The sequence below is a fragment of the Lates calcarifer genome, linkage group LG15 (genome assembly GCF_001640805.2).
Source record: "Lates calcarifer isolate ASB-BC8 linkage group LG15, TLL_Latcal_v3, whole genome shotgun sequence".
NCBI lineage: Eukaryota > Metazoa > Chordata > Actinopteri > Centropomidae > Lates > Lates calcarifer.
This window is the reverse complement of record NC_066847.1, coordinates 2631213-2647186: the sequence shown is the minus strand read 5'-3', so window position 1 is coordinate 2647186 and position 15974 is coordinate 2631213. Positions and strand designations below refer to the sequence as shown.

The 15974-nt window shown below is 40.3% G+C and overlaps 1 protein-coding gene across 1 annotated transcript in view; it reads left to right on the top strand.

Annotated features, from left to right (window-relative positions):
- si:ch211-113g11.6 (uncharacterized protein LOC559008 homolog) overlaps positions 1-14621 on the top strand; it is a 31745-nt gene extending 17124 nt beyond the window's left edge. Inside the window, exons 8-14 of the mRNA XM_051076090.1 lie at positions 1395-1573; positions 2781-2889; positions 3146-3353; positions 8618-8733; positions 9261-9433; positions 9949-10004; positions 11621-14621. Of these exons, the coding sequence (XP_050932047.1) occupies positions 1395-1573; positions 2781-2889; positions 3146-3353; positions 8618-8733; positions 9261-9433; positions 9949-10004; positions 11621-11967 (1188 nt within the window). The 3' untranslated portion in view covers positions 11968-14621. The remainder of the gene's footprint in view (positions 1-1394; positions 1574-2780; positions 2890-3145; positions 3354-8617; positions 8734-9260; positions 9434-9948; positions 10005-11620) is intronic.
- Positions 14622-15974: the final 1353 nt, after the last annotated feature.

Sequence of the window (15974 nt, the reverse complement as noted above, 5' to 3'; positions counted from 1 at the left end):
CGAAGTGGTGTCTCTGAACCTTTTCCTGCTCTTGCAGTCTCTCCTCACATTATGAGTTATGAGCAGTGTGATCAGAGAGTGCTCACTGAGACTGTTTCATCTCAATAACATGGCCTGGAGAAAACCACTGGCTAAGTGAATTGCTAATGAAATGACCTAAAGGATTAAATGCTCCAAAATCTGAAAAAATAAATGTTCTGAGTGAAGATGAAATATACAACAAAGTGTTTTACTTCTACTGTTAGTATATTTTCTAGGCTCTGTATGATCTTCCCTGCATGTTGCATTTCTCTCTGACCTCACTCTCTAATCAGAGCAGGTGTTTCCTAATGAGCTTTCAGATGCTAAACACCTGTTGCTCTGTCTGACTGATGATTTATCTCCTGAATTGATCACATATAAAGACACTCAAATCAAAAGATAAATGATAAGAGCGGAAAAGCAAGGCTTCCATGTTTCAAGTTTTTTATTACAACATTTTGTCATATACTTCTCAACATACACTTCTTTGCTCTCTTGCCAGGAGTTAAACAGGAAAGTCAGTCTGTGCATCTCTCTGTGTTGATGTCCTATTTAATTAGCTTTAGAAGTGCGGGTGGTTGTTTTCAGTCTTTAGGCTAAAATAGCCTGCTTCTGGCTATAGCGTCACATTTACCATACAGACATGAAGATGGTATAAATCTTCTCATCTAAGTCTGTAAATATTAAATAGTTCCCAAAAAATATTTTTTAAAGTAGAGAGATAGCTGCAGGGCTGTTAGCCTCAGAGAAATTGTTAGCCTCTGTCAGTCACCTACATTTTGCTGAGAGTTAGGAAAATGTGCATAGCTGATACTTTAGGCGGGAACTTCATGAGGTTTTAACAGGTCTTGAACCAGTTTCTCTGACCCTAGCTGTTGTAGGTCAGAAGAGTAACAAAGCATATACTAAATACTTGATGACCATCTGATACCAGTCTTCGCGCTTATCACATTACATTAAACACAGCAGTTGCTGTTCATTAAATAGCTACGGTAATGCGTATGCTAACTGCTTGTTAAACCTCTGTGTCTTGTGTATTACTTTACTATTTACAGTGTGTGCTTTGGAATTGCTGGAGAGCGCCTACCAGCAAGTTAGACTAGCTGGTTGCACTGTCTCTGTGCTAAGCAAGGCTGCAGACATATTGGACCAAATTCAGAAAAACCTCCAAGTCAGAAAAAGCTAACTTTTTCCTTTTTCCCCCCAAAAAATGTCAATGATTCAGAAGGGAGGGAAAAGGAGTCCTGTATGCTGGATTAGGGGTCTGTGTCTTGAAATTCAAATTTAGTAACCTGGCTGCTCTATAGATAATGGATGGATGGATGCCCGCCCTATAGGATTTTGTTGTCAAAGCTATTGTATGTTATTTCCAGGTGGATGAAGGGGGCATTAAAGCCCTCCTGGCAGACTCATGGACCACCTTCATGAAGGCCCGGGTGATGTGCGGCGCAGGCAATACTCAGCAGCAGTACAACAACATGAAGCAGGCTGTGGTGCTGACAGCGCAGGACAAGAGGGCCGGGGTCATGTATGGCCTGTTTTCCAACGCATGGTGAGCTGGAACATCTGTCTAAGTCCAGAGTGCAATCAGCTAAAAACTGAAGAATAAAAGAGTAACAGCCACTCATACACACACACAGCAGCACCTACTGACAAACAAAGACATGCAATACATGCACAATCAATATCCAATTTTGAAAGAAAGTCTTTTCAGTGTCAGTTTCATTTAACTGTAACATCACTCCTCTGTTGGAATAAGAATCTGCTAAATAATTGTTCACAAAGTTTACTGAACATAAATTAATTTTCTACCCTCACTATGTGTGTAAGTGAAGAGTGAGTCAGACCAGACTTATTGTAAAAAGGAAATAGTACAGTTAAACAAGTTACAGTGACAAATAGTTGTAATAAAAACAGTGATCCAGCAGGGGCACCTGTGGAGTAGACAGAGGATGCGTATAAATATTTGTTTGGGAGCAGTTGTGGTTGCTACTAGCAACAGAAAACCCAACTGAAACCAGGTGTTGGTGGCCGAATACTGAAGGTTAAAAATTAGCACACTTTCTTTCTGTGTCACTCTAAAATAGTGGCATACCACCCAAGGGAGGGGGAGGGGGAGGGGGATCCATAGCTGAAAACAGTTGTCCCCAAATTTTGGAACCTCTGCAACTGGTCACAAAGATTAAAGTATGTGTAAAGCAGATTTAGAGATTTGTCTCTAAAGACATTATTTATGTTAGTTACTCTTTATTACTGCGTTGTGGAGTTAGACCGTTTCACAGTTTTCCGTCAGTTTAATTTTCAGGATTTTAATGGGCGGGTCTAAAACTGTGTCTCAAAAAAAGCAGAAGAACAGACAGTGCTTCATTCTAATGGTGTGCGCCGACATAGTGACTTTTTGACTTGCTTCATGAATGCTCTGACTGTGTGTGTTTCAGTTCAGTTCAGCCTCTGACTGAACTCTAGTTCTTTGTGTTATTTCTCTGCCGTCTCTCTCCTTTTCCTCTTGTCTCTGTACATTTATATCAGATTCACAAAGCCCTGCGATATGTGCAGAATTTTTGCTCTAATTGAATCGCGCCATCTCTAACATTCGCTTTGCTTTCTTTTGGCAAACCAAAAAGGAGAGAAACGAGAACCTGCTAGGGATTATAGCTAGTTACTGTTTTATGGCCCTGACTCAGCTGAGAATTTCTAGCTGTTCCAATGCATGTCCCTCAAAAGTGGACATAATTGCTCTTCTTTGTGTCTTTGTACAGGGGAAGAACAGTGATCTGTGCCTACTCCATCGAAGATATTGACCAGGCCTTCTCCACAAGTAAACTGAAGGGCTACAGCAGTCCATTCATTGGCAGTCGCCCTGGAATGGTAAGAAAAACCAACAAGATTTTTCAATCTGTTTTTTTTTTTTTTTTGGTCACACTGATCTGGAAAAAAAAACCCTGAGAAAAGCATGCAATTGCATGAGTCAGCCTTTATTTCAGAAGCAAAAAGATTGAAGTGCTATTTTTGAAAAGCAGTAGTTAATAAAAGAGAAGCAATTTTGAGCTTTTTGTCCAAGGGCGTTTTGTTTATCCAAGTTCCCAGCCAGACTCAGAATTGATTACATCACTTCTCCTCCCAGTGTGTCCGCAAAAACTCGACAGCAGGAGGTCAGAATGACATCAAAAACCTGGGGGTGATCAGATACCACCCAGAAATTGAGGATGTGATCCGACCTGTCGGTGTGGCTCCACTCGACCTCCCAACAGATGACCAGATCACACATACTGTGGCGGACATCGTCCTGGCAGTCAATGATGAGCACTACAGTGTCCTGTACCTTGGAACAGGTGTGTGTGCATGCTAATGTGTGTGTTAAAGCATCAGTTGTTAGGCTGTCAGTCTGTTTTGTGCTGTGAATCAACTGAGAACATTTACTCAGTAACTTCAGTACTGAACATGAGCATATTCCATGTAGTCACAGTGTTAGAATTTTTTCATTCACTGTGATAGAAAGCAAGGAACATTGTGAGCCTTTTTTTAAAACTTTCCTTATGTTGTCTTGACTCAATTATCTCTGACGGCATCATAAACTTCTAGGAGAAAATGCGAGACATTGATGCTGACCACTCACAGCTCCTGTAGTCATCTCAGTTCCACTCTAGCAAAGTTACCTTGATCCCATATCTAAGCAATGAAGGTGTTCATATAAGAAGTTCTAATCACCAAAGACATCACGGCCAGAACTGCAAAAATAAGACTACATTTTTTATAAAAGTCCTTTCACCGACAAAAGCATATGATCTTGCCTATGTTCTTGCCCCTGCTTTGTTTCTGTCTCTCAGCCATGAGAATGAATAGAGGGAGGAAAAATCCTAGACATTCAATAGTATGTGGACTTTTATATCAGGGAAAGTGAGCCATACAGTGCAAGGTTCTACCAGCTGAACATTATGGGCAAGCAGAATAAAATAACAACAAAATACATTAGAGGCATTTAATTACTGCTCTTATACACTGCAAACATTTTTTAAATGCATGGCTGAGAGATAAGCTTACATTCCTGATTGAAGCACTGAACTGTAGAAAGTGAAGAAAACTGACACAAAATCTGCTGTTCAAAACCTATTCAAAAGATTCCTGGCCTTCACAAGACTGTCTCTATTTGATCAAAGCAGCAATGCTGAAGCACTGCTGGTGCCCATAGCAGTTACTCCAAAAATTGCTTTGTGCCTGGGGGACATTACTATGGCAACCATCAGAAGTCATATGCTCATGTGCGTATGAGCGTCTCACCACTCTGAAGTTCACCAAAAGATGAGTGTGTGTCATCTGTACTGAGCACTATTCTTCACTGCTGCTGTGGATATGTGCCTGTCATTCATCACGCTTTTCTGGGTTTGCTCTATTTTTAGCAGATAAAAAACAATATAGTGTTAAAAAAGACAGAATGATGGCCTTTCGCTGTGGGCTTTACTAACTGTGTCAGTAATAGGAGGAAAAGGATGGAGAGCTATGAACAGCCATGGGTCTCTGTGGTGGCCTAAAAAGAAACTAGAGCAGTGTGAGTCGTGGTTTTCTTAGGCCGGAGGAACAGGTTGTACTGGCGATCTGCCTGTTCCAGCAGCATATGAAAAACCATGTGTTGGCCGTCACTCCTTAATATTTCTGTTGTCGTGATTTGTGAAAAGAATCATGTAAGTCTTGAACTCCCCTGATCTTTTTTGAATTCTGATTTGATTGCATTCCTTTCTCCTCCTGCTCAATATTGCATCACCTTCGCTTCAAGATACCGGTTATAAATATTCACAAGCTCATCAATCTGCATAATTAATTTCAAGCATGTTCACGTATAGCTAATGATGGAGAGAAAATAATCCAATCTTTAGTGAGTGCAGCAGACAGACAGCACATCTTGATGGATAGTTGCATTACAATAGTCTAAACCAATCAGAGCAGTAGAGGTGGCAATGCCAGTGTCCACCACGAGACCACAGACAACAAAATCAAAACAGATGCATTCTGGGTAGCCCTGGGACATTAGTCTTCCCTGGCGATGGAAATTCCAATAAATATCCTTCACAGAGATGAGCTGGGAGACTCAACCCGCACAGTTAATCTTTGTGCAACAAAAGGCAGTGGCTGATATTAGTGTGGTAGCCCTGGAGAGTAGATATCACCCTGAGTGCTCAAATAATAAATATCTATAAAGGGGGTGAGCTCACCCTCACTGGGGCTCCCTCAGTGGAAGATTAGTTAGAGCTTGCACTCACACCTAATCTATTTAGTGCACTTTGAATGAACTCTGGTACATTTGTCCTGTTTGCTGTGGTTCATTTAGTCTGACGAGAACATTGTCATTTGAACATGTGAGCAGACCACAGATGTCACATGCATTCAAACACTATACTGCTACCATTTTCCCCAACATGCCTCCTTCATCTGAATCTATTTGCCAGCTGTTAAGTGTGTGTTCAGCAGATGACCAATCAAAGAGAAAAGGAATTCTCAACAACATATCAAATACGCAGCAAAAATTTGTTCCACATAAAGAAAACAATTAAAAGTAAGACTGTGGATGCTATGTGCAAGGGCACCTTACCGGTGGCTGTTACGAAAGAAGGAACATTACTCATCTAATTTCTCCACCCGCAGAGGCACACATCTTGTTTATTCTAGTCACAGTTGTCTGACAAAATGATGTATTTGGAGGCTATAAGAACTCACTTTACAGTATTGACCTAGAACAAATTGACAGGGCAGTGCCATGCAGAAAAAGTTCTAATTAGCTAAATAGCTTACCGTAAACCCAATAGTTTTCAGCCTGTCTAACTAGTCTTGGTGGGATATCCATGGAGATACGTGCTGACAGAACACTGCAGGATTTGACAAAGTGAATCTTTCTGTCTTTTGATCACCAGCCAGCAAATAATTCAGCAGAATTTAGGCATACAATAACTAGCTACTTCAATATCTGTCATCTTGAAAACATGTCAGACGAGGATATTCACTTCAGAACTGCTCTCTTACTCATATTAAAGGCAGTGCAGTAGTTCTGCCAGTGTGTGAGTGTTTCATAGAGACCATGTTAAAACCTATTCAGCTCATTTTACATCAAACTGAAATAAAGTTGCGGTTGCCTTGATTAGTTAACCGATTCATTCAATGTGGTTTGTCCTCATTTTTATAGAAATTTAAAGCTCTGTTTGTTTCTGGTACCAGTGAAATGATGAAATAAGATCCAGGAAGGCTGGTTTGAGAAAAAAGAATCCATTGACTAGTTGTTGAGATATTGAAGTGTGGACCAAAACTGTGGGGCATCAGACCATGATGGCCATTCCTAAAATCCAGCTGTTAGCCTGGCTAAAAAGGAATGAACAACTTATGTCTGAAGTTCAAGAGCCCAAGGACATCTGACTGTGAACATGTTGTGTCAGGGCCCTAAAGAGTCCCTTACAAAAAAAAAGCAGCAAAGAAGGTGTGAAAAGGTTGTATACCTTAGAGAGCCAGAGGAGAAACTGGAACAGTTAGGCTCTGATGCTGGGGACTGTTGGAAATGAAACAAAAGAATGGGCAGTAGTGGAAGATTTATTTTCCTTCACTAACTCACTGACAGATTGACCACCGCAAGAAGTAAAGCTGTTTGGACCATTTCAGTCATGGAGGCGATACAGCAGAAAGCTTCCCTCAGGGATGGATGAAATGTCAGAGCCATACACTTGTTTCAAGCTGACTTTATGTTTGGGATCAGAAGCTATTTTCTTTTCACACAGTGTGACATTCGGGGTGGCAGTAGCTTAAAGGTTAGAGAGGCAGACCAATGTGTTGCCCAACTGGGAAAAATATGGGTTGGGGTGGTGAATGACTGTAACTCAGAGGTTTCACCTCAGAGAAAAGGGAAACATAGCTTGTTAGTAAAAAGAAGGCAAGTTTAAATCTTTAGCTTAGCTGGAAAATGTGTATATTGGTTATTGGCCTTCTGTCCAACAGTCAAAGCTTTTATACAATGAGTAAGTGAAACTGTACAGATGTGAGGGGTAGTAGCAAAGCTGTTTACTGTTAAAGAATATGTGCGCTCAGCAAACTCTCCCTGGATAAATAAAACTAAAAAACAGATTCACTCAGCAGATGCCACGTGAGTTCAGCGTTGTCACCCTTTTTCCGCTTGCTTCTATCTTTGTGCTGATGCACTGTTTTGATAAAAGAGCTGAAAATAGCTGTAGACAGGATTAAAGAATCATATAAGAATAAACTGGATAAAATGGGGAATGTTATCTTCGACTACAGAGAAAAAAGACTTGAAGTTTATGAAAAAGAGACAAGGCAGTTTCAGGACAAAAGAAGTCTAAGTGACAGCAGGAACCTGCCAACCTAATTACAAATGAGAAAGTTCCTCATGGAGAGAGCATTCAGGAAATGAAGATGTGAGATAAAAAGATATCACTGTAATCACATTTTCACAGTGGGAAAGGTAAAATAATGCTAGAAGGACTCTCTGAAGGGAAGCATTAAATCTCTCAAGTCATTATTTGGAAAGGAAGGAGTGGTTGTCTGGAGGCAGATCACTTTTAGGGAGTGCAAATAGTAAGGGTAGAAGAACATTTTCATTGACTTTCAGTCCAATAAAACTCTCTCAGTACCAAAAAAGGTACCAGGTAATAAAGAAATACTGAGCAGACCAAATGACTGTAAACAGTCTATAAGAGTGATGCTGCACTTAGCTGTCAGGTATTGTAATAGCCTAGTTCACAAAACAGAGTGATGGCTCACAGCTACGATAATGACCCCTCCATTTTCAAAAATCAAGCTGCACGCAAGAAGGCACAATCGATCAGCAGGGCAAGTTGAACAAAGGTGTTAGCAAATCCCAGCAAACCTCTAAGACTGCTGGAGCTTATTATTTGGAAAATAGGAAACCCAATTTGTGGCAGATTTAATTAGACTTCATTTAATGATGTTTTGGGACCCTAGAGCAGTTATAGGGTTATGGCCAGTGGTTACAAATGATTCAACTTCGTTTATGAGAAATCACTATTTTTCATCATATGTCAAATAGCACTCAAGATCTTAGCTATCCTTCATGTCAGGAACAAAACTCAGCACTTAAATTTCTGTAATTGATCCAAAATGGACCCTGCTGACTGTATTGAAGGGGTTCTGCAGAGCTCAACATCTTTACTCCACAAAAATAAAAAACTTCCTCTCTTGTATTAACCAGTGCTGTGGTTTTTGGCTCCATCCATTGAGGTTAAACAAGCACAGTTGTAGTATTTCTCTTTCTAGAACATCTCTGCCTTCACAAATGCTTGTTCAAAAAAAAAAAAAAAAAAAAAAAAAAAAAAACTATAGTCTGCCATTTTGCCTTTGGCCGTCTGGTCTGCCTTAAGAGTGGAAGCTGTCCAAGTCAAAACCATGAATTTATAAAACACTTTGGACAGCACAACAAGGGCTGCAACACAGGCAAAGGCAGAATGCATGAATCTTGACATATGATACCAAGTATGTGTGTGTTGTTTTGGGTGTGTGTGCAGTTTCAGATGAGTTTAGAAGACTGTAGTCATGTGATCCATCCCTCCACTCCATTTACTCAATTTTGGCTTCTTTATTTCTACAGAACAAGGCAAAGTTCTCAAAGTTCTTCACACCAGCGAGGGGGTCTTCATCATATCTCAGTACTCTCTGTTCCACAATGAGGGTCCCGTTCTAAACATGGCCATCGACTCCCAAAAGGTATGAGGAATGGTGTGTGGTAGAGGATGATTTCCTGCTTTTACCATAAATATTACATCAGGGCCTCTACAATACTGGGAAAGGCTGAAGCCCCCCCTTTAGATGTGTAAGGAAGATTAATAATACTGCAGCTGTTTATCGTAGATATAATGTGATCAGGTTCCAGTCTCAAGGAGGCAAAGAGGAGGGAAGAAATGTGAACTGAATCTAAAACAATTAATCTTTTTAAGACGCCAGGAAGGAAAATTGTTTCCACTGTTCCACTCAGAAGAAAGAAAAATATTTATTTTAATCTATAATGTCATTGATTGTCCATATTATCCAAATCCCTCATTTTGGGTTTTAGTGAGGGTTTTACTGTTTTGTTTGAAAGCTCTTTCAGAGGCTCAGCTATCCTAAAAGACACTGACTGCTTTGGTTTTGACAGCCAACTCTACAGTTCTGAATAATGACACAGCACTGGCTGATTTATTACAGTAATACTGCGTACAAAAGGCACATACTGTACTGCATCTTTTCCTTCTTAGGGACACCTGTATGTTGGTACAGCGATGGAGGTCCAGCGACTGCCACTGGCTGACTGCAGTCGCTATGGCGACACATGCAGGGAGTGCATTCTTTCCCGGGATCCTTACTGCGGCTGGGACAGGGCCAGGAGGAAGTGCATCGCCATCCCGCCTGGATACAATGTCACGTCTGGGTATGATTAGATATGATGTCACCACTGCAGAGCTACTGGCTGTTTTTACATGGGCTTAAGAGGAGAGGGCACTCATTAGTCTGTATCAGTACCATCAGATCTAAAGCATAAATCTGCAATTACAGAAAAAAATGCTTTATGTTCTGACTGAAAATCATTGGGCCTGTAGTGATGAAACGTGCTTCACTATAAAGAAACTGCAGTTCAAAGAAAAACATGATAATCATCAAAGATGCATGTGGAGCTAATATTAAGAATTTTGACTGCATTTTTCTCAGTGAGTAAATTGCTCTGGCTCTAACATATTTTGTGCAGTTCCAATTTTAAGAAAGAAAATGAAAATCAATCATGTGCTATAATAAACCTCTGACTCAGTTTTCTCCTTTTCCCACCCTGACATTGTTGAATGATTTGTCTCTGCATGTTTTAATTTGCGAGTAACAGTAGGTTGATGTGGAGGCTCTTAAGCCACTATTCAGTGCTGCTAATTTGTCCTCTCTATTATTTTCCAACAGGGCACTCATTCAGAATCTGGACCATTCGAACTCCTCGGTTTGTGGGGAAGCTGCTGGTGAGCCCTTATCTGCTCTCTCCCACTCTCTCTGTATCTTAATTAAACCAAAATAGGAACCTTTCTGAGCAGCTAGAGTAAAAAGATGATTATCATATAATTGAGCAGAGTCCAACAACCCACAGGGAGAGATTTTTTTTTTTAATGTCATGGCTTGCCCTGTTTCAAAGCTCAAAACCCAGTTATAACCTCAACTAATCAGGACAATTACTCCCCTCTGAAGGGAAAGCTATCTCCTTAAATGATCGGATTTCATTTATTTCCCGTTTTGTCAGTGGTGCCACATGTCCTGCCTGGATACAGTAACTATTTCCCCAGAAAATAATACTTTGAGGCAATGAGAAGCAATGTGTTTTAGTCTTGTTGTTGATATTTTAAAGCAAAAGGATATTAGGACAGCAATTACACAGAACACTACAAAGCTTCATACAGGACTTTACTTTATTGATTCTAAACAAAGCGGCAGTGTTTACATTTCACCAAACTTGGCAGGTAGATCATCCTAAATTCTGTTGTTTCAGGGTGTGTGTCAGTGTCCTTCATCTCTGTGTAATCCCAGAGTGACTCTAGGATAATCAGGGCTCTGTGGGAGCCCGACCATCTGCTAATAATACCATACCTCTTGAATTTGGAGGCAATGTTTTGTTATTTACTGTAGTAAGTATATCTAAGGTGCAGATAATCACTTGGACTCTTGCTCATGCACAAATGTTGAAAAAGCTTCACAGGCCTGGTTAGTGGTTAGTTAAGGTTGGTAAGCGATTATTACACATGCTCTGTTTGGAGTTTTAGATTGTTTTATTTTCAAAACACAGATTGTTACATTTACATCAGTAAACAATTACTTGTCATAAGAAGATGGCAAAGTAATGGGAAATGTTTTCTTGAGATACTAAGTTTTTAATCACAAGAAGATAACAATGTAATGTGATATTCTTGCAAGGAGGAGAAAAACAGCGTTATGTAGGCACTGTAAGAGCTAGTCACACTGTTGGACCAGTATTTTCCTTACATTTTCCAATGATGTGTTTCTCCTCTGGTCATTCAAGCTAGAAATCACCTCGGTGTCACTTTTTTCTCCTCACAAATATCATGTTTGGATCAACATGTTAGTGGGCTCAAGGCCAAAAATGATCTGTGGCCTCTAGTGACCACTTGGCGCAGGGGCCCACAAGGTAATAATGCAGGACGTGCCTTAAGGCACTTATCACTTCACTTGTTACTGTGCTTTAGTCCTGCATGGTCTCAGACAAATTTGCAATTAATCAGATAACTGTAAACCAACTGAAACATAATGAATATTGGGACCTCAGGGAACCAAAGTCCCTGATGTAGTCTGGAGCCCTGAGGTGGTTGCCTGCTTTCCCCAATTGCTAATCCAGCCCTGGCAAAGACCTACAAAACAATTTGTGTTCTGAGCAGAAAAAATAAAACTGATCTGGATATGAGTGAAATCACTATGATGTTATTACAGGAGTTCACAGAGTGGTATAATCAGCATTTACTGTTACAAATTAATGCTAAAAGAGTCTTTTCAATTGCAGTTACTTTGTTAACATTACACATTTGACATGATTCATTTTGGTGTGAAACTCTTCATTTCTTATTCCCCACAGCTCTGAAGCAGCGTCGCACTTCACCCAGAGAAGTGGTGGTGCAGTCCAACACCTCCATCTTTCTCCCCTGCCCTGTGCGCTCCTTCCATGCCACCTATCGCTGGGAGAAGGATAACTGCATTAAGAACTACCCCTGCCTCTTCTCTGGGGACTTCTGTGTCCTGGGGCCAATCATCGATACGCCCCTCAAGGAAGGTGTCTTCCGTTGCATGGCCACTGAGGACGGATTCAAGGTGGAGGTTATCTCCTTCAGGCTGGTGAACGATGGCAGGCTTCTGGCCGCCTCCCTGGCCTCCACCTTGGGGCCGTCGCTCCTGCTCGCTGTGGCTACCCTGTGGCTTCATTAACTGCAGCTAATGCTAATGCTAACCCCTCATCCTTAGTGGCTCCCAATGACAGGAAAGACAGGAAGCCACTGTTAGGAGGTTAGGTTTGCAGAGCACTGAAGTACATGGTTGGGTTGTACGGTGCCAACTTTTTTCCATACCAATTTTTAGAGAGAGTCCAGCAAACGTCAGTGAACGATGGATTCTGATTCTGTATTTTTAGCATAAAGCAACATATCTGCAGCTGCCGCAGTCTTAAAGAGATCAGAACTGGAAACAGCATACATTATTTTATTCAAACTAAAAGTGACTAGGAGTTACTGTCCATGAATTGACATGTCTTGCAAGTTCAACCTTGATTCAACCATAATTAGGTGCTTTGCGAACCTTTCCTCTCTGACTCAAAAAGATAAACATATCCTGTGAGTTGGGCAAAAAAACAAAAACAAAAAAAACAAACACCAATACCAGGCCAATTATTTTTACCATTTCTCTACTTATTTTGAATTGACTTGATTGTGCTTATTTGTGAATATGTAAACCTTTAATACTGCTCTTACATCTTATCATTCATCTTGTTAAACTTCTCGGTATAGCTCATTAGTACTTAGAAAAAATGTCTGGTATTGAGAATTAAAAAGCCTTAACACTTCTGGGACAAAAACTCCTAAGCACAATTTTGCAGTTGAGGCAGAATACTGCAGACTCGGTTGGACTTGGCGCTATAATTAGTGCAGCTGAGTCTAACAACATCGTTGGGAGGAAGTGTCAGCTTTTTGACAGGAAGTAGGTGGATGGGCAAGAGCTCATTCTCGAACATCACTGTGTCTCAGCACCTCCTCCTCAGACGAGGCAGTTTCTTGCATCTTTTTATCAGATGGTATCAGACATCGTTATTACGCCTTGTTCACAGCTTTGTTCGTTGTTTTACTTTTTCCATGCCATCGTCTTTCCTCCGCCCCAGATCATCAGAGCAAACCACTCGCTTTTACAGGATGTGAAAAAAAAAACACATCACCTACAACTCCTGTGGAAGAAGTTACTTAATGTTAGCAGTAGGAAGAATCTTAGCAGGAAAATCTTAAATCCTTAAATATTTAAATTAAACGCTATCAAGCTGTGTGAAAGTTTTTATTCTGGTCAGTTATTGTGGCCAAACAGTGGTAACAAGTTGTGTCAAATGGCTAGTGATTATGTGGCTAATTCTGGGAATGCCATTTGCAAATAAAGATAAGGTTTTGGCAAGAAAGAAGAGCCAATATGGTGGAAATGACATCCAACCTGACAATGCATAAAGATGTGAACAAGGTGTTTTGCTATAGCAATTTCAATTAATAAATGCTCACATTAACATAAGGGCAGATGAAGCTAAATGGAGTTGCATTTCATAGTTTGCCAGGAGATGGAAAGGCTTGTAATTAGATCTGTGAAGTATGTTCTGTATTTTATTGCTCTGCAGATGCTGATCTCTACCATTGCTGCCTACGTATGTGACAATTTGTCTTGATGGTTTGGGTTTTTATGCCATAGCTAGAATGTGATATGTAACCACTGACTGCTTTGCCTCTTTCCCCAGGGACATCAGTGCAAATAGACAAGAAATTGGTTATTTTTTCATACTTGTATCTTTATGCTGTGAAACAAATGGCTTGACAGATTCCAACAAGATGCTTCACTGATGTACAGCAGCAACCACAACCAACAGCGAGAACAGTGGTGTTACATGTAAACTTCATCCAACAAACAAACCTGCAGCATCATCATCTTTTAATCTCCCAACTGATCACAACAAATTTCAGATAGATCAAAGCTGAATGTAAAAAAAAAAAAAAAAAAAAGAGTAGTGAATGTAGCTGCAGCTCAACAGCACTGAAATGCCAAAAACTGTGCCCAACCTTATGAATACTGATCAGCTGACTGAAGAAGGCTTGTGCAGCCATGAATTATGCAGCGGATTAGCATGTTCTCCAGAGCTTTGAGAATTATCATTCTGTAATGTTACATAAATCTGTCCATCCCTAGCCCTCCACAGTGGCAGAAATGTCATTAATAGCTAATTAGACAACTGGAGCGAGCTCGTCATGCACCGTATTAAAGAATTTATTTTACACCGTCAGGGATACGAGCAGCGAGCATGTTCTCAGTTCTCTGAAACTCCAGACAGTGTCGAGTTTCTCACTCAGTTCGGTTGTGTGTTGCTGCTGGGGGATCTGCTTGCTTTCTGCATTGCACTGATGCGGGCAACTGACTGTGCCAAGAAAAAAAAAACAAAAAACAAAAACAAAAGCTATGTTGAGCCACCTCATTCACTTGCTGCTTATTGCTTCTTATGTTTATTTACAAAATCCCTTGCTTCTTACCTTGCATAATGTTTTGTGCCGATGAAACCCTGAGCGTGTGTACAACAACGGTCCTCCACACAACCAAACTCAAACACGAACCTGCTGCAGGTCTAACATGCATATTAATCGTCTTTGTGTCTCTGTGTCGCCACCAGGGTGGGAAATTAACACCAGCCACCAGCCAAGTGCTAGTAAACATTTAGTAGAGGCTGTTAACAAACTCCATTCTGCCAGAGACTTTTGGCAGGAAACTAACTCAACATACACAGATGCTCTGAGGCATTTTCCTCTATAACCTCCTAACTGCTGTGTATATGTTGTGATTTGACGACTTAGAAAAAAAGCCTATGCTTTCTAATAAGGCAAACAAACCTGGTATCATAAGCTGCTTCACTGTCCCAAATCCATACTATACTTACAGAGACTCCTCAAAAGAAGAAAAAAAAACATGTATTAGTTGTTTGTTCAGATTACACCAACCTACTGTATTTTAAGTTTTCCTAACGTGATGTCTTGCGTTCATGTGGATAATGTCTTTTCTAAGCAGCAAAGGCAGAAGTAGAATGACAACATTAACGCTGCAAAACCTGTGAGATAGTAAGTGGATGACCTGGAAGGCATGAGACTCTGAGATGGACCATGATCATCTCTCATTTCCTACCACTGACGCCAGTCTACTTTACAATTATGATCCATCTCTAACTAACCACACCTTCAAGTATCAAGGTGACAGATCAGAAAACACTGAATCAGTACCAATACCAGTTAACCACAAGTACTTACCAGCACTGTTGTGGTGAAGGAAATACTCCTGCATTTAAATTTTTCATTATGGAAACATAAGCAAGTAAGCACGCTAAGTATTGTAAATGATGTAATCATAATCTGCTGGAGTGAAAATGTCATTAAATAGACAGACTGTAAAGCATTTTTGGCACTTAATACACAAATAATGTTGATCATTTGTACAAATAGTACAAAATGCTGGTGGGTGTCAAAACTACCTCTAATATTAAAATTTGAAAACATCTTTATTTCCTTTCATTTTTGGTTGTTTTTTTTTTCCATTGACATGTACTGTATTCATTTGGGAAAAGAAATGTCCAAGCATATTTTGGAGCATTTACAGCCGTCACTGCAGCCATCTCACAACCATCCATCAACAGTTGTTTTGTAATTTTACTTTTGAAATACCATGTTGAATCAAATGCCTTGTGGGACTGTATGGTGTGAGCCAACACCATACACAAAAGAAAATCCATTTCTGCATGTATGCTGGCATTTTATGCTTTGTTATTTTTCTAGTGTACATAGTAAAACACAGAATAGGTACAGATCATAGTGTGGATTTGGGACACGGGTTTTGTTTTCTCACCAGAAAAGATGACTGTGTGTCACAGAGGATTAAACCTGGTCAATGAGGTGTTGCTGTTTGTATTTTCCACTCTTCATGAGGTGCTCTGGTCCTCAGGCAGGTGGAATTAGACCTCCATCATTATCCTCAACTCAACAGGGCTTTGCTTTAGTATCCTCACTAATGTGTGGAATTAAAACTTATAGCATTTACCAACACTTTCCGTCTTCAAACCACACCTCCCACTCTGTTCAAGTCCTTGCTTTGATATGGATTTTCACTCAGCTGCTACATTGAAATTCAGTTATCTCTCACTTACATCTGCCATCGTC